Source organism: Nicotiana attenuata, chromosome 8, assembly GCF_001879085.1.
Source record: "Nicotiana attenuata strain UT chromosome 8, NIATTr2, whole genome shotgun sequence".
Taxonomy (NCBI): domain Eukaryota; kingdom Viridiplantae; phylum Streptophyta; class Magnoliopsida; order Solanales; family Solanaceae; genus Nicotiana; species Nicotiana attenuata.
The window spans coordinates 32,036,558-32,055,030 of NC_031996.1; the positions used below are offsets into that span (position 1 = coordinate 32,036,558).

Here is an 18,473-nt window from a genome sequence, read left to right on the forward strand (position 1 = left end):
TATTATTCTCTAAATTTCTAACTCTGTGCGGAAAAGAGATGTGAAACAAGAAAGAGTTTCTAACAAAAGAAACACCAAATTACAGCATTTTTCTTCGAAATGGCCCTCTATATTAACAGAAATGACATTATACACACAATGCAGTCTTGAATGGGACATAAAAAAATGATACAACACACCCAAAACCCCATTTTTTTTGGCACATTGATAAAGCATTACTTGTGGCATAACATTCTAGGGAATCTGAATGCTCCTGCAACTCTGCATTACCCTTTCAGCGTGCCAGACATCTACTAAAAGACGTCAAAAATGGAAATGAATCAACGTAGTTCGGTATGTTTACAAATGGAAAGGTAGCCTGGGAAATAAGAGAATTTGCTTGCAATCTCCTCCAGCAATTCATTTTTAGATCTGCAAATCATCCAACGAGAGTTCATCTGCAGTCAAGAGCTTTAATTTCTGCAACACAATCAACCATCACAAGTCAGTATGGGCATTTATATCTTAAACTTTAACACTGATACTGGACTATCAGTATTCCAGCATATAGAACTAGAAAAGGTACATAGTAAAGCTCAACAACTAGTTCTCCAATTGACAAATCATGGAGTCCAGACGGTTCATGTGTCTCCTGCTTTTCTACGAAACATTATTTGTGGTCCAAAGTAATGCAAGAGAAGCAGGTATTCAAAAAACAACATAAAACAAGATTCAGGAACTCGAAAACAAAAAAGCAAGCACCTTCCAATTCTGTAGAAAACAATAATTAGCAGTATGGGAGGAAGCAGATGGAGTGTCATACCGTAATGAATTGTGGAGGGTCATCGAGGCTAGATGAACCAAGAACTACTTCTCTCTTCAACTTCGTAGTTAACTTATGACAAGCCCGCAACTGAAACATAGAAGGAAATAACTTTGAGATTAACGCATGTTATATTTAATCTAAAACATTAAAATCCTACCAAGAAAACCAAATAAGCCTAGAATAGGAAGTGCAAAAGATTGAGAAAATAATACCTCTGATCGCGTAGCCCCACCAACTATAAATACAAAAATACGTTGACCCATTTTCTTGAAATCACTTGATGCATGCCTCAGAATTGAATCACTACAAGAAAATGAAAGAATTCAGACTGCTAATCCCCTCAGGTGCAAGATGAGAATGGGCAAATGTGCAGTGAAAAGGGAAAACAAGCACTTCCCGTCAATAATTGCCTACTGTTGGCACAAATGATATCAAGACGTATAATGGTCAGGTGCAATAAGATGTACCTCGAATATCCATCATCAGAATTTCGAGGGCGGGCCCACGTAGCCGTCCTTCTTGATCTCATTGAATGGGGAGTTGGAACTTGATTTGCTTGTACTGATGCAGACTGAGAGGTCCCATGGAAAGTTGGACTTGGATCATTCATGCAGGGATAGTCATTCTTTGGTAGTTCCCCTTTACTGAGTTTTTCAACAAGTTCCTGCAAGATTAGAAAAGCTTTGATCAGTTATCTCGACCAACACAAAGCAGTATCTTCAGTCTCTAACTTGTCCCAACCCATCAATGTGATGAATTACAGTGTCCGGACCCTGATATTAGATTTTCTTCTTGCTGTCGCAGCTAATAGTCATGTCCCACTTCTTTTGTTCTGTTTTTCTTTTCTGTTTTTTTTTTGTGTGTGTGTGTGTGTGTGTGGCGGGGGGGGGGGGTTGGAGGATGTGAGGGGAGAGAAATGTGGAAGGGACCTCAATTGTCAAGCTTATTGACATATTTGGCTTTGTATCTAGAACCATGACAACTAAACATAGTCAGAATCAGCCATTCATAGAAATGGTGTCATAATACACCCCATGTCGCCTATGGCCTACCTCTATCATTGGGTAAAAACGAGACAACTGCCATGTCGCTGCTTCATCAGTACGGTCTTTTCTAGCAGCGTGCTTCTTCTGTCATAAAAAATAGAACAAGGAAATCTACATCAGAAGGAGCTCATCACGAATGAAAACTATTTGACAGCCAATTGTGTACCTTGTGAACGTCAAACTTGAGAGAGAAAGGTCCTAGTAAGCTTTTCTTATTATCTGATGATCCCTCCAGCAATCTCATATTGTACACAGCATTCATGTCATCTTGGGGCAATCTCGCCAACTAACGGGATAAGAATGTGAGTGCTCATATATATAAAGTAGTCCCCATAGATTTAGAGCAGCGTTGTCAACCATTCAGAATAGTATTAAAGTAAAATAGTCAATGCAGTTCCAGATGACACAAGTTAACATGAAAAGGAATCAGAATTAAATAATGCCTATATGAGAATTCAAATCAAACAGCAAATTTGTGTTTTGGACCATTGGGGAGACCATAACATGCAGTAGCGACCACTTTATTCAGATTTTCAAGCTGTTAATAGTTCACCCAAGATAAAAAGAATCTCCACATATGGTGATACTTATTCGAAATAGATATTAGAGATGACAACAACAAATCACCAACCTCCATTAACTTGGAGAGTTTGTCGCTTTCAAGCTTCTCAGGATGAACGGCTGCATAAATCATCAATAACCGTAACTTGTTTTCCCGTGTCACATCCTGCAGACGGAAACTAATTGCTCAGATAAACAGATCTACATTATGGAGGTCTAACAACCTTATACCATCTCTACCTGATTAACCCTCAGGAAATTGATCAGATCCTTAGTTCCTGCGTCTCCGAAAACAAGGTTCTGCTCTAATTGTCCAATTTCTTTTAGACTTGACTCCCTAATAATTCTGTTTAGCTTCCCAGCAATCTGGATTAGGGAAAAAAGGCATGGCCATCAGAACACTGATGGCGTCTTCAATAAAAGGTTTTATCCACCATATCCACAAAACACTGAATTAATATGTGCTCAAGTAAAGCATGACCGGTTAAAGGTTATTCCGCCAGCACACATAAAAACAAAGAATTACTCTACAGCTACTCACAACGTCCCCTGACCACTCACCATCACTAAGAAACTCTTCCTACCAAAGATAAACTCATAGATCACACAGAATATTGTGCTAACTCAAGTGAAGCACTAGAAAAATACAGTGTGTTTTAGTACTTGCAAGGGTCAATGGATCTTTTCAGCAACCTGTTCATGTGCATTTAACTTTCTTTTTTTCTGGATAAGATGTGGCAACGATTTATCAAAAGATGCCATCTTTTCTGGCACTTGTTAGGAGCATCTAGATGTGTTTCTATATATGTCTCCCTCTCTATCTAATACAACAGAGTTTGGCTAGACATAAGAATTGAGTAAATCTGACTAGCAGCCTCTTAGAAGAATAAGAATAAGAATTCATTGGAAGATAAAATCAGCTCGTCTGGCACTCTTAGGGATAATGGATGTTGATCAAATATATTTCACCTCCATTTTTATGTTGTTTAAGATAGTTTTGACTAGGCACGCTGAGTTAATTTGACTTGCATTTTATATAAGTAGAGTAATGTTAATATAGCTGGAAAAATAATAACTTCTCCGAAGGAAATCTGGACTAGATGAAACATGTTAGCATAGAATCCCAAATGCCTGTAGTTTTTTCATAAACAATTTTTAAAAATTTGGATGTAATTTAACTACTAGTTTTAATCATCTTCCTTCCAAATTATGTGCTAATGCCAAAATGGTAGAAAAGTTCTGACAACTTCACCTAACTTGCACACATGACGTAAACCCATATTATGCACATTTAAATGACCTGCAATTTGCCATAATACCAGAATAGACATGATAAAATTACACAGAGAGCAAGAGCCTACATTAGTTCACAATTAGGCTTAGTGAATTACATAAACAGTGTTTCTTATCCAGAAAAGCAAATGACAGAAGCATATTTAGTTGCTTTACATTCAAAAGTGCAGATAAAGCATCAAATTTCAGACTTAAAAGATTAAACCACCAAGTGAAATTTTCAGAAGACTCACATCAACATGGAGGGAAAGCTTCTCAATTTGTTCACTGTATTGAGGTAAAGCCTGAACCATCTTTTGCAAATCCCGTGTAGATAATTGACCACCATCTCTACAATTTCGAGAAAAGTGGAGTAAGCAACATAACCTATCAGAGTTAGAATCTAAGGAATTGGGGGGAAAAAACAGTGCCTGGATGACCAAACTTGCAGGTATTTCCAGTTTACCCAAATAAAAATAGGATCTCATGCTGCAAACTGTTTTAGGATTGACACATAAATGGATAAGACGTTTTCTAGTAGATGAAAATAGCCTAACAGGTGTTCAACTTGTAAATATGAAGTTTTCGATTTAGAATTCTACAGCATCTCACATACTCTCAGGTCCCATATTGTCTGAATCAACCAGAATCCCAGATGTCACCTCTTGCAGATCGCATAGATTTTCAATTTGTATCATGACAAAGCATTTTCGCTCACACACTCAAGTGAAAACGTTTAGAAAAGGTCTCACAAATTGCGTTAATTGCGACTGACCTTGAACCTTGATGCATTTGAGCAGCTTTATTTTTTGACACAAAGTTTGTCATCTTCTCATGCAACCTTTCACTAGCCTGACAAACCAATTACTGGTTAGAGATAGCATAAACACGTTCTATTCCTGATTTAAAAGCTAGCTATGCACAAGACCTACATCTGCAATGTGTGCATGGCGGAGCTCTAACCAGATAGGATCATGATCCTCCAAAAGAACCTCTTTCTTCTCAGGAGGGCCACCTGCTTTGCCAGGAACCTAGCCTTACAGTAAAATGTCACTCTTACGGTATATTCAACAGCATTTCCATTATAGAGACTCAGAAGGCACAACTCACCTCATGCACATATTTATTTCCCTCCATGTTTAACAAGTCATGGCACATTGCGTCATATGTCCACTCGTGTATAATGGGAGCAATCTGTAAAACAGAGGGTGACAGAGAAGCAACTCAAGAAAATGAAAACTAGACAAGATTACAATGAGAATGGAGGAAACAACATCAACTAAAACCTGGTCTACTGATCTATCCAGAATAAGCAACTCGCATGTTTCTGTCTGTGGAAAGTGAGGAAGAGTAGATTTGTACTTTGTAAGAGAATTCCAAACAGCAGCTGCAAGCTTCGTAGGAATTAAATCCCGAAAGGTTGTCATGGTAGTAGGATCAAGCGATTTCGCAGCACGGTAGCGCACATAAGGAAATTCCTGTAGAAATTAATTTTAGCAAGGGCGTCTCCATGCTCGAAAGCTCCAGATCAAGATCTAAATGCTTACCCGTAACGAAGCAAAAACTGTAGCAATACGGTTGGCCATCACATTCAAACACAAATCACCCTTCCGAGAACCTTCCTCATCTCCATAAAGTTCTTCAAGCGCCCTCTCATTATCGGTGGTAAAACACTGTAGGGTACTATGCATGTGTAAGAAAGTGATAGATCGATTACAAAACCTCAGAGAGATGGTTTATCAACCTATAGGACCATATTAGTAAATTATACAAAAGAGTTCCCCAGACAATGCATTGCTGAAGGGCCACCTTCCCCTCTATAATCTCATTTCTCATTCAGATTAACGACAAAAGATTTAGTAAGAAGCTCTGAAATTCCTGGAACTGACAACTATGATACAGTTGTTAAACTCTAGATATATACAACAATGTCACTTTTGTTTTCATGTTGAATCATTTCAAGTTGTTAATTAGATGACCCATAGAAAGTAAGAAATGCGAGCTATGAAAAGATTTCACTTAATCAAATATGGACATGCCTTCACTATGAAAGAACTAAAGTGGATTGAAAAGAATGACTTAGGAAAAAGCTCCAGACTGAGCCCACGGCTTTCATTCAATGGTAACAGCGTAGCTCAATGTCTAGGTTAGACACATGTGACGAGTTCGAACCCTACCGTGGGCTCATTATCCATCGAGTTAGAAGCTATACGCCAGCTGTCCCTTGAGCATTTTTCGGTTAAAAAGCTCATACTAGGTGATAATTCGTGCGTGTAATAACTGCACGGAAGAGGATAAAAGTGCTTGAGAGCCAAGGGGATATGGTCAGGATATCAAATAAATAATTGGACCTATCATGTTCTTTTTTCCTTTCACATGCATACACCATGGAAGGAGGAGAGGAATTGATACACTACATAAAGTTCCTTTGTTATTATGTCCTTGCTCTAAATAATGAAAGAAAAGCAAAGTTCAGGTAAGACATCCAACTGGGCATGATGTTATTTAACTCTGGTTCTTCTAAAATTATCAAGAACAAGGATCAATCCATTTTGCAACCTCATAGACCAGTATTCTATACAACCCCAGGGGAAAATCTGCTGGCAAAACTATGCCATATTTAGAGCTGTTGCATCGAAATACCTTCTTATAAGAGAAAGTAACAGTCAAGCAGTTTACTATATTACAATATGGTCCTCGGTTTCCTGCAGTATCAATGATAACAAAGGAAAGCCCCCCAGAACTTACATTCTCTAGTTAAGAACAGGAATCAAAGCAGAGTAATCACAAAAAATTCATGACCTTCTGAGTGATGCATCATCACATACCTGGATATCATTAGCAAAATACTCCAAATTCATCTGCACAACAAAACCCTCAATGAGAACTGTGACCAATTAAAGCAATAAGAAGTAAAAATAGCTGAAGAAAAGACTTCACAAAAGAAGGATGATAACTTCTCTCAAGGCACCAATGCGAGACAGAACACTTGAATCCCTCTTTATGTAACTAACCAACTCTTTAGCAATAGGTGAACTAAAGAAGACAAATGCCCTGAAAGGAAATGAAGAAGAGTAGAGGATGAGAGAGAAAGAAAGGAGAAGCGATAACCAAGCAAATCAGACTCTGGCATATAAGATATTAAGGTTTCCCTATCCTTTTGACAAAGTCAAGTTTCCCTCTATCTTTAGAAAGGGAAGCTAAGTTTTGACAATCAGGCTTTAGGATATAGAGAATAGACCAAGTTGAGATAAACAGCTGGCTTCTCATACCATGAATATTCATATGTGCATTGGGACCTTCTCGTCCTCATAAAAAGGATAGAGGCCTAAATGTGGGTAACTTATTACACAGCTGTCTTCTCACACAAATTGCATTTAGGTGGGACTGTATGTGCACTATGTTATAGTGCATTCAGTAAAAGAAAACGTGGAATTTCACAAAGAGCAATCTATCTTTAAGTTAATTACTGCATAGGCCAATCTTGATAGAATCTTACTAGTCTAGAAAAAAGCTCCTAGATATAAGAGAGGCAGAGAGATTGGACGTACGGGGTTAAGTGAGAAAACGTTTTATCAACTTAGACTTGGAGCAGACAATTCTTCTCCCAAAATGTCCTCCGCCTATACATAGTATCTTTTTCCCCATCAAACAGGATGTCAAGTAACTTCTTTCTTTCAATTATATGAATTAGTGCCTTTATAGCTATAATACATGGATTCATTATTTCTATCAAAAGGAAGTTAACAAACTAGAGCACACTTGTCAATAAAAACATATGACCAAGACAAAAGGCAATGAGAATGGAACTCAAGAATAAGATATTTCAGGACGTACTTTCTGTACAAAGGTGATTTACCAGCCATGTCAGATAGAAACATCACAACACTGCAAACAAAATAAAAGGTTAATGACAAGTTCTGCATGTGTAAAGACAGAGAAGCTACCTGTACATATTTAAATATAGATCAACAGCAAGCCTGATATTAGTAACAAGTACATAAGGGCTAGCTTAGTAATAACAACACTTATCAACAGAAGTTCTACTAATAGCGTCACAATAATCTTTGGTGATTTTTTTTTTCAATAAGGTAACAAATTTTATTGATAATGGGAAACATCCCATATACAAGCGGTACACCAAAAAGTAGAGAATCTACATATAATCTTTGATGATTGCGGCAAGACGAAATGAAAAGATCCTTCTATATCGAAATCTCAGTTGAAAAAAATAATAGGAAAATTTGTGGATCACCCTTGGAGAAGAACCAAAACAGAATGGTAGGTAAAACCTCTATTACAAATGGAGCTTGCGATAAGAGTGATTAAACCAATTGCTCGTAATATCTGTGTCCCCCTCTAAACTCTGCATGATAACTTATGTTCAAAGCAAATTCATAGACAAGATAACCTTTAAATGACGTGCATAGATAAGATTGCCTATCAAAAGGAAAAGATTAAAAAAAAACATTCATAGACAAGATACAAAGCCATACTCCTCCGTGATCAGGGTAAAAAATTCATGATAAAAAAAACAAAAATTATCACATACTTAACATGCTGAAACCTCAAAAGTTCTTAGTGACCCCAATTTAACTTCTATCGTCATACATTATGCTGAAGGATACCAAAACTGAAAGCAGAATAGATTTATTGCTGGTCATGCATCTATAAAAGTTTACCCTACTTATAAAAGAAAATAATGAAGTAGAATAGATTTATTAAGAGCATATTGATTCATATTAGAATAAATGGTATAAGTCTTCCCCGTCCCATTTATGTGACATCATTTGACTGGATAGGATTATAAATGCTAATTTTATGGGTATATCATATTGGTCAAAGTACATGAGTTAAAAGGAAAGCACTACAAGAGTTCAACTCTGAATAGTTCAGTAATTCAAATTCTAAATAATTTGTGGAATTTGTAAAAAATTAGCATTGATGATTACATTGTGCCAAATATAAAGATTCCAAAATGGAGGTGTAACGATCAAACTCAACAAATGTAATCAACTAATTCCATAAATACTTAAGCACCCAGAATTTATAAAAATGCTTATTTGCAGCATTTTGCAACCTAATGTTGTTTCTTTTTTGTGATTTGCACTCTATCCTTTTATATTTTTATGACTACTTAATATCTTCATTTTTCTAAAAATACGGAGTTCTTTGAGTTGCACTCTCAGTACATGCTTCTTGCACCCTATCATTTAATTTTCTTTTTGGGAAGCCTATCATTTTATTTTCTTCTAAGAAAAATAACCATGAGGTGGTGCAAATCAAGCACCCTGAGGGTACAAAACGAAAAGAACTTAATTTGCAACATAAAAGCATAAAACTAAAAATGCTAGACGATATGAAAGATTGAACTATAAGGAAGGCAAACACAGAAAATATAAGGGGAGCATTCAGTACTTTTCTTTTGTTGGTTGGATGAAGCATATAGCATCCATTTATGAGAAAAATAACCATGCGGTGGTGCAAATCAAGCACCCTGAGGGTACAAAGAGAAAAGAACTTAATTTGCAACATAGAAGCATAAACCTAAAAATGCTAGACGACATGAAAGACAAACAAAGAAATTACAAGGGGAGCATTCGGTACTTTTCTTTTGTTGGCTGGATGAAGTATATAGCATCCATTGAGGGGAGTGGCTGCCGTCGTTTGTATATGTCTTCAACCACTGCAAAAAAAACATCAGAAGCGGATGCTTTTAACGATCAAGTTCAGCATTATACAAGAGAGGTAACCAGTGAATTTACATAACCCCACACCTCCACACTGAAGACCCAGCAGACACAGTCAGCAATTGCTATTTCACTCGTTCAAGATCAATTTTCATTAACAATCATCCACCAATAGACAATAGTAACAGACAAACCACAAGATCAGAACATGCTATGGTGTTGTCCCATGAAACTTTTGTTAACTGCTACATTCTATAGCAATAAGACTTTGTTTTATATTCTTCCTCAGGCATTAATACATGTTTCTCTGGTCCAACTTTAGGTTTGACAATCTTTAACAGAAACGGGAGAAAAGCACCAGGCGACCAGTAAAAGATAAATTGCACCTACACCTTCAGAGGAAAAGATAATAATCCGCAGAAGTGTCATGAATAAGGTAATTTTGCACTTTATATATATGGTAAACTGGAAAATGTAGCTTGCTAGAATAGAAATGCACAAAAGTAAAAACACTACATCCTATTCAGTAACGTAAAAGGTGAATAGGTTGAAGAGGGCAAGATCATAACTGTAAGTCTGTAACAGAGATGTCACCCGCTACATGACACCACCAATATCATTTATGTTCTTTACTTCATTCTGTGACGCTACAAGCATCATCTTCTATACATTCCAGTGAAACTTTTAAGACCACATAAACCTAGGAAGAAAAGAAAACAATTTGCATATTTAACTACATGTCGAGAGCCATCTATACAATCTGGACACGGAAAACATTCGTATGTGTAAGTGTATACACAAATACATAAGTACGTCTCACATCTGAAAGCATGTTAACCTTATACACAAATTTATTCTTTTTTGTTTTGATAAGGTAAACTTATAGACAACCATCAATTAGACTGGTTTTTTAATACTTACATGAAACTCCTTCCTCTGTAATATCTGCCATCTTGCATGCGTATGACATTATTTTAACGGTTAGTTTGTCCATGATGAGTACCTGCAGGATAGAGGATCAATCAATAGAAGAGCTGTCTATGTGTTTCATCGAACTGTAGTCTTTCGGAATTTAATAGAAGTATTTCCAGCCACTTCGAAAAAAAGTGAGGGCATAACCTTGTCATGAATTGGTATATAGACTTCTTACACTTTTTATAACAACGATATATGACAAGCACCAACAGAAAGCACGAAGTTGAAAAACCCCAGGACGAGAACCTGAGTCTATTTATGTAAATATCTGAGGTGTGAAGTAACTAAAATGCTATAATTCCCAAAAGAGAAAAAAGGTTGAATTAAAGGTGATCACACCATAAATGCAACAGTAGCAGCATGTGGAAGTGCAACAAAAATCATTTCTAACCTCAAAGGCAGCAGATTTTGTTGGAGGGTGTGTGATGGCAGAAGAGTACAATTTGTACCATAAATGATATCTATGAGATCTTACACATAAGACGAAGTTCCTAACTTTTTCCGAAAAATAGTTCCTAAAGAATACTTATAAGCAACATTCAGTGTCATAAAGCTAGGAGTTTTAAAATTTATATCATTGAATAGATAAGGAACACGCTTTTCATTTGAAATCACATAATTTCCAGTGAAAATTTTCATAAATTCTCCAAATTGTGAAACAGATTGTAGTCGCTCTACCTTCCATGCTGATTTTGAGTCTTTTGACTTGGCTGACCTGAGCATTTCATATAGTAATCCTACAAAATATAGAAAGAAGTGGATGGAATAGGTTGATACAAACAGAATATTAGACGAATACACTTCACTGCAAGTGAGAATAAGTGGCGAAGGAATAAGACTCTTAAGGCAGAACTTGAGATAATCATTAATTACTAACAAACACATAATTTATCATGTATTTCTCATAAGGCTGCATTAGTGCAACTTGAGAGCTCTATTTGTAAAGATAGTAGAAAATGATTAACTGGATGGAGACCTATAGCAGATCCTGAAGTGCATTAATTAGCAACATGCTGACATGAAATCATGGCGGAAAGAAGCAAGTAACAACTCCAAAAATGAGAACCCTTTTCCCATCACAAACATCATAAGTGATCAAAAAAAATTTAAAAAAATAAATAAATATCCCAACTGAATATTGACAAATTCCTCTTAGAGCCACTCATCTAAAGCTTAGTCATATTTCAACAATTCTTGGTTTTTAGCAACATACTTCAATAATATTCTGCTAGATGAAAAGGGAACTAGAAAGGAAATTACGCGTTCAGTCAGAGTGCTGGAAATTATGCGTTCAGTCAGAGTGCTTAGCTAAACAGGCAAACAAACAGGGAGGCCGTTGTGACAGGCGCAGACAATTTAGGTTAAGATGTGTATCAACATCGTAGCTACTTCTTCGCTCTTTAGTTGCAAAGCATTTCCATTTACTCCTAGGGTGTCAATCTTTCTCTTATATGGTAAAGCCCCGTTCTCCCAACCCTCCCAAGCAGGAGTCAACAGTGGTCCTTCCCTCTTTGCTTCCTCGTTGTCTCAAACTCCCAACCTGTTGATTGGAGGTAGAGTGTTCTTGTCACTAGAGCAGCCTCATTTGTCTATTCCCAGGGTGACAATCTGCTATATTCCCTTATAATCTTAGTGCAACATCGGCAAAACAATTAAGCAAGGTGTTCAATTGAGTGAAAAGGATATATAGAACTCATATAATCGACTCGAACTAGTTTGAAACTGAGGCTAGTTGATTGACTGAAGGATTATTCAGTGGATGCCGCAAAAGCTTTCCTTATCCTTTTCTTGGTAAAACAAGCTGTTCAATGGTTTTCAGCTCCTTAAATGAGCATCCTCACGTCATAACCTCATTATATCTAACAACTGTTTGTTTGCTTATGGCCAATGGGCTCCTGCCATTGCTAGGCAATCATTTGACTCATCTCTCTATCTCTCTCCAAAACAGGGGAAAAAACACTAGTCACAAGTCCATTTTAAGTCTTGTCTATGGTCCACCTTATTTTGGTTTTAGTGCCACTAATCTTGCCCTCCGCCTCCAGCTAACGAGTGCTAAGGAGTGACATTTTACTGCTGGCAGTAATAAGACTCCACGCTCGCTGACTTCAAGCATTTTAGATGCTTGAAACCAAATGCCAACCCCAGCAGAGCCACCTCTAGCACCTATTCAAGCCAACTCTGACCTTGAACAACTGTAACTTCAAAATCTAGATTATGCTGATGATTTTGCAACATGGTGCTAGATGAAAATACGAGAGATTCCCAGGTTTGGTTGGCTAGCAAGTCTGAATCTTTTTCTGTTAGTAGTCCCTATATATGATTCCTACAGCAGCCAGCTGATTGGGCCTCGGAAACTGATTTGCAAATCTATCGTTCCATCTAAAGTTTCATGTTTTGCTTTGGTAGCAGCAAGGGAGAATGTCTTACTCAAGATAAATTGAAGAGGGGTATTTCACTATGTAACAGATGCTTTCTTTGCAGTAGTTCTTTGGAGAATTGCAGCCATTTATTGTTACATTGCAGCTACACTTGGCAGATTTTGTCTCTATTTCTCAACCTGTTTGGAGTAAGATGGGTAATGCCACAAGATGTCAAGCAACTTCTACTATGTTGGGAAGGACATAGGGTGGACAGCAGATGCAAATAGATTTGGAAGACTATTCCCATGTGTATGTGTATCATCAGGACTGTGTGGCTTGAAACAAAAAGGATGTGTGTTGAAGGGAAGGGTGAGAATATTTCTTTTGCCAAGTTTAAATTCTTACAGAACTTATAGTTCTGATGCAAAGGAAACACATTAGGATAGTATGTAACAGTTTTTGGATTTTTTTGGACTCTTTGAGTCAATAGCATAAACTGATATTCTGCTTCTTTTGTACTCTATTTCATACCTTCTTGGTATAGATATTAATAAAATTACCTCACCTTATCAAGAAAAGTAAAAAGAAATGTAGAGCCCGTTGTCGATAGGAGAAAAGAGGAAAAAAATAGGACTCAAGCTTGGAGTTGATGGCTTAATAATAACTCTTAAGTCCAAAAAATCATTGGGGCTTAGGTAGTGCAAGTCCAAATGGGTAAAAGAAAGTCGCACTTGTTCTCAAAGTCCACAAACATTGTCTTGGGCCTAGACATATCCCGCCTAAGATATTACGGAAGTTCTAAAAATAACAAGTAGAACGAACTTGTACCAAAAGCGAGAAGTCCAAACTAGGGCAGTTGTTTGATATCTAAAATAAGGCATCACATTTAAGCAACAAAGTATAGAACTGGGTGTTTTCTATGATCCCTATTAACAATATAGCATGTTCAGAAATTATCTTATGCAATGAAATTGCTCATACAAGGATAAAAGGTAACATTGTTTAAGTCCATTCAAAGGATTAACGCATTAAAATTCAGAGATAAAGTTGTTAAAAAGGAAGTCTAAACATTGCAAGACGAATGCGATACTAGTCTAAAGCCCCTATATTCTGAATCATCAACATCTGACCAGAAATATATATCTAACTTAAATCTATACATTATCTGATGTCGTATAATCTTGTCTGACAATCATGATTACAATACCATCTCGGTTTGTTACAACCAACAATCATTTAACTCAATAATGCATATTTGCATGGTTCTTATTGGTGTATGAATGACATGCCCCAGAGGTTAACTTCCCTATCACTACATTTGTGTTGACCATGACTTCCTTTAAAATCCCATGCCAAAAACTGCCCTGACAAGACACTCCATCCAGAATTTATTTCAAACTTGGGAGATTGTGGATGTTATGAAGTGTAAAGTAATGATGGTTTTAGATTTAATAATTTCCAAAACAATCCTTTCTTGTTGAGGCATTTAGATAATCCAATCATTTGTCCTAGCATTTTCTTGTTGAGGAGTTTATAGTTTCATATGTAGTGGCAGAGTCAGTTTTATGAGTTGCATGCCGTCCATCCGACAGAAAATGACCTACTGTCTTTTTCAGTTCAACCAATAAACTTGACGTCTCTCTTTAAATAATAAGGGGTCAACGAAAAGGTATGATGGATAAACAAAAATAATCTTGGGATAAAAATTTAATACAACCTTATGTTTGGTTACTAATCCTGGGATAAGTTATCTCAGGATTAAAAATTGTACTGAGATAACTTATACCTGCCAGCGGGTAGAATAGTAATCTCAGGATAAGTTATCCCAGGATAACGCAGTAAAATTGACAATAACCAAAATTAATACAATATACCAAACATCAATAAGAAATAATACCAAGGTAACTAATCCTAGCATAACTAATCTCGGTATAACTAATCCCAGCATAACTAATCTCAACATAACTTGTCTTCAAACCAAACGACCCCTAAAAGTCCAGTTAGTACTTCCTAGATTTTATAGAGTAAATATTTCTTTATTACACTAGTTACGATTACTCCAGATCATTTTCTTAGCTTACACTAGAACAAAGGGTATCATTTCAAGCTCACATTGTTAGTACGGTGAACAACCAAGTAATCTACAGTTGATGATGCTGGACATAGTGAATGATAAAAGCCGCAACAGTTGTCTGGTAATCTAAAGGAATTTACACATGAAGAATAAAACTCTTAACCATTTTCCAGAAATGGAGACTCAGCACCAAATATCCTGAGGTTCATATGCTTCCCACAATATTATGCAACATTATAGGCTGCAGAAGCCAAATCCAACACCATAAACCTCCGCCGCCAATTTTATTATACTACCACCTAGATGCAGTAAAAAAATCTTACTTTAATACAAGACTTCAAGACAATCACATCAGTTAACAATAAAATTCTAAGTTTTTTATAACCGCGAAATCAACAGCCTCCCTATAGGGGTAAGGTCTGCATTCACACTACCCTCCCCAGACCCCACTTGTGGGATTATACTGGGTTGTTGTTGTTGTTTATAACCGCGAAATCCCCAAGGGCTAGTGACATCACCGTTTGAAACTCGCTGGATAATAGGCTATGCCGCCTACCCTTCTCCACTTAAATAGCAAGATTTTGCCTGCTGCAGGGTTTAAACACATGAGGTAGCCTAATTTTAGGTCACTGATAATGAATATAACATACTATCCTGAGGACTCGTGTTCATTTCAATCCAATACTCCAACATTTTATCTTCCACAAAAAGAAAAAAGAATCAAGGACTTCGCTGATTACATCACCAAACACTAATTCTCAAATGAACATAAGCAAGTTCACATAAATTAAGCATCCAATCATTCAACAAACTATGCCTCAATTCCCAACTAGTCCGCTCCGCTTTATTCTAGCACATTTCATTACAATAACGGGAAACAATTTGTCTTAAAATTTTAAGGATCATTACAATTTGTTTTAAAGAAAAATCATTCAGTAGCTACAAATTTTTTTTTTTTTTTTTTTGAGATGGAAAGTAGCTACATAAATATATGTTACAGATTTCAAAAGAAGCTGGAGTAATTATAATTCCTCACAACACATTTTACGAGACTGGATCAAGACGATACATTTCTATTCAACTAAAGCTTTGATCATTAATACCCTTAAAGTAAGCACCAAAAAAGGCTGAAATCATATCATTTGGAAGCAAAAAGTTAAGCAAATTAAATTGAAGCAAATTATGTAAATAAAATACTCACTGTCACGGGAAACTTGCCGGAAGTACTTGTAATCGCTTCCCTGCGACGATGTATCGGAATCAGACATCGACATTTTTTAATTCTCACCGACAATAGTTTCAATTATATGTATGTATATCTCTCTCTTTGTGAGCTTTAATAATGGATCAATCAAACAGATCGCTGTGACTTTGTGATCGAATTTGAAATTCTCAGTGGTTTAACAATCAACAGAGAGAGAGAAAAAGGGGTTGAGTCGTAATATGAGGTAAATTTCGAACGTTGACTGTTGAAAGCCCCAAAGTTGAATTGTCTCCGACGCTATGACTATGACCCGATATTCACATTGTCGGGAGATTGAACCGGGTCGAACGGGTATGTAGCCGCCGTCCAACGCCGTTTCGAAAAGAATAAAGTGGTTTCAGATACGCGGTCAAATTATCTAATTTGTAGTCTCATTTCACATTTACAGTTGTTAATCTTTTACATATTTGAAAATTATACAAGTACTTTAATTCTTCATTTTTTAGAATAGACAAATTCAGCAAGTATTTAAAAAATTAGAAAAAAAAAATATTTGAGTCAAAAATAGTAATAATGTCATGTAAAATAAAATAAAGTGAATATTCCCATTTAAAGAACCAAAAGAATTTTATTATACTAGTACAAGTTTTATACTTTCTCTGTTACAATTTGTTTGAATCTTTTTGGAGTTCAGTGTAATTTGAATATAAATTCTTTAAGTTTTTTTAAAAAAAATAAATTTTATATATTTAAAAATTATATAAAAAGTACTATAAGCCATAAATAATTAATAATTTAAAATATTTGAAAGTTATTTGCAAAAAATATAATCAAGGAAAAACTTGTTTGGGTTCACAAGTACTAGTAATAACTTCATTCTTTTCAAAACGGATAGATTAGAGTATTATTTTTAAAAGACCAACTATAAATAATTGTGACATACTAGTTTTTACATGATCTATAAAAATGTATATTTTTGAAATGTCTTTCAGCGGAAGTCATACGAAGCTTTGTTTTGATAGGGAACAAAATAGAATGTTCACAAAGGAAACTGCCAGGAATATGTAGCTAGGGCCTAATTAGGAAAGTCTGGAGAATTACGGTTAAACACCTGGCTTTGATTGTTTCAGAAACAATGCCATATTTAGAAAATTATGCACGCGGTTAAATTATAAACACGGTTAAGTTTCTTCCTAATTCTAGAACATTTATCATCCGTGTATATCAATATTATAGGTGGAGGCTGTTAAATCGTGAAGCTGTCAATACGAAAAATCTTCGATTAATTCTTCACGACGCACAAGGGTGGAACTAGCATTTGAGTTATAGGTTCGACAAAATCAGTAATTTTGTATTAAATTCTTATTTGTCTTAAAGGAATCACTTGAATATGCATGAATTGTTAATTTAAAATCCAATTACTTCAAAAACTAAATTCCTGATCTCATAAACTTCAAATTCTAGCTTTGGACTGAATTGGTATCAAAATTTGTAGTTAAAATCGAATTCAAAAATTTCTTCTGCGACACATGTATCACGTGTGTATCACACACGCAGGTATACAAGGATATACATGTGATTCACATTTGATACAAATATGATACATATATGATTCACAAGTGATACACAGTGTGACACATATATCATTTTTCCATATTCGTCTTCCACTTCGAATTTTCGATTTAAATCATCTCAAAACTCCACCAAATCATCCCAAAACTGATATTCAAGCTCCTTAAGATGTACACAATCTATTTTAATAACACCCACTCAAAAGAAAGCAAAATTTTGACTTTTTTTGGCTACAAATAGCTAATTGGCTAATGTTAGTAATATTTTATGAATTGACCAATTTTTGTAATAAGCTACTTATAAATGGACATAGCTGGTATTTTCCCAAAATTGAATACCCTTTTCATTCATCTGGCCCTTGTATTATTATGTTTTTTGTTTAAATTTGTTTCTCCTATCAATACTATGTTGTCCAACTTCCACAACCAAAACCTGTGATAACCTTGTTAATTGTTTCTTTTTTAAGTTTTCCTACTGATGGGTTAACATTGTTGTAGTCAAAATCATGCCTTGTTCTGATTTTCCTCTGCTAACCTATGTTTTCAATTATATCTTAATAAACTTCTCTTCTCTCGCTATATTTTATAAGGTAAAAAATAACATCTTAGGTGTTATTTTGAGTAAAATAATGCCAGACTAGGTGGGATGGTAATAGTAGTATAGATAACATATGAATATTGAAAGCAAAGCAATAAGCCGTGCGCTAATGGCTTTCAAGTCAGAGGTGGAGCCACGATTTCAGCTTTATGGGTTCTTGATTTTGGAATAACGACGTCAGATGCGAACAACTGGGTTCTAAATTTGATATTTGTCCATTTTTAATAAATTTCTTAATATAAATACACAATTTGAGCCAAAAGCTACTGGATTCGACCGAACCCGTAGTCGGGCTTCTAGCTCCGCCCCTCTTTCAA

At 35.9% G+C, this 18,473-nt stretch overlaps 1 protein-coding gene across 2 annotated transcripts; it reads right to left on the reverse strand.

The window, feature by feature from the left end:
- On the reverse strand, window positions 42-16,362 carry LOC109231197 (SNARE-interacting protein KEULE). 2 transcript variants are annotated; one of them, XM_019396780.1, is made up of 21 exons: window positions 15,985-16,362; window positions 11,028-11,086; window positions 10,296-10,377; window positions 9,292-9,370; window positions 7,522-7,572; window positions 6,642-6,738; window positions 6,513-6,545; window positions 5,232-5,357; window positions 4,971-5,162; window positions 4,795-4,878; window positions 4,617-4,715; window positions 4,460-4,536; window positions 3,939-4,035; window positions 2,653-2,778; window positions 2,483-2,578; window positions 2,018-2,137; window positions 1,858-1,935; window positions 1,273-1,469; window positions 1,018-1,108; window positions 803-892; window positions 42-459 (listed from the first exon to the last, which is right to left on the reverse strand). In XM_019396780.1, the coding sequence occupies exons 1-21, from the start codon at window positions 16,055-16,057 to the stop codon at window positions 406-408; spliced, it is 2,001 nt and encodes a 666-aa protein (XP_019252325.1). In that variant the 5' UTR covers window positions 16,058-16,362; the 3' UTR covers window positions 42-405. The 2 variants fall into 2 exon arrangements, with proteins under 2 accessions (XP_019252325.1, XP_019252324.1); XM_019396779.1 differs by having other exon boundaries at window positions 9,274-9,370.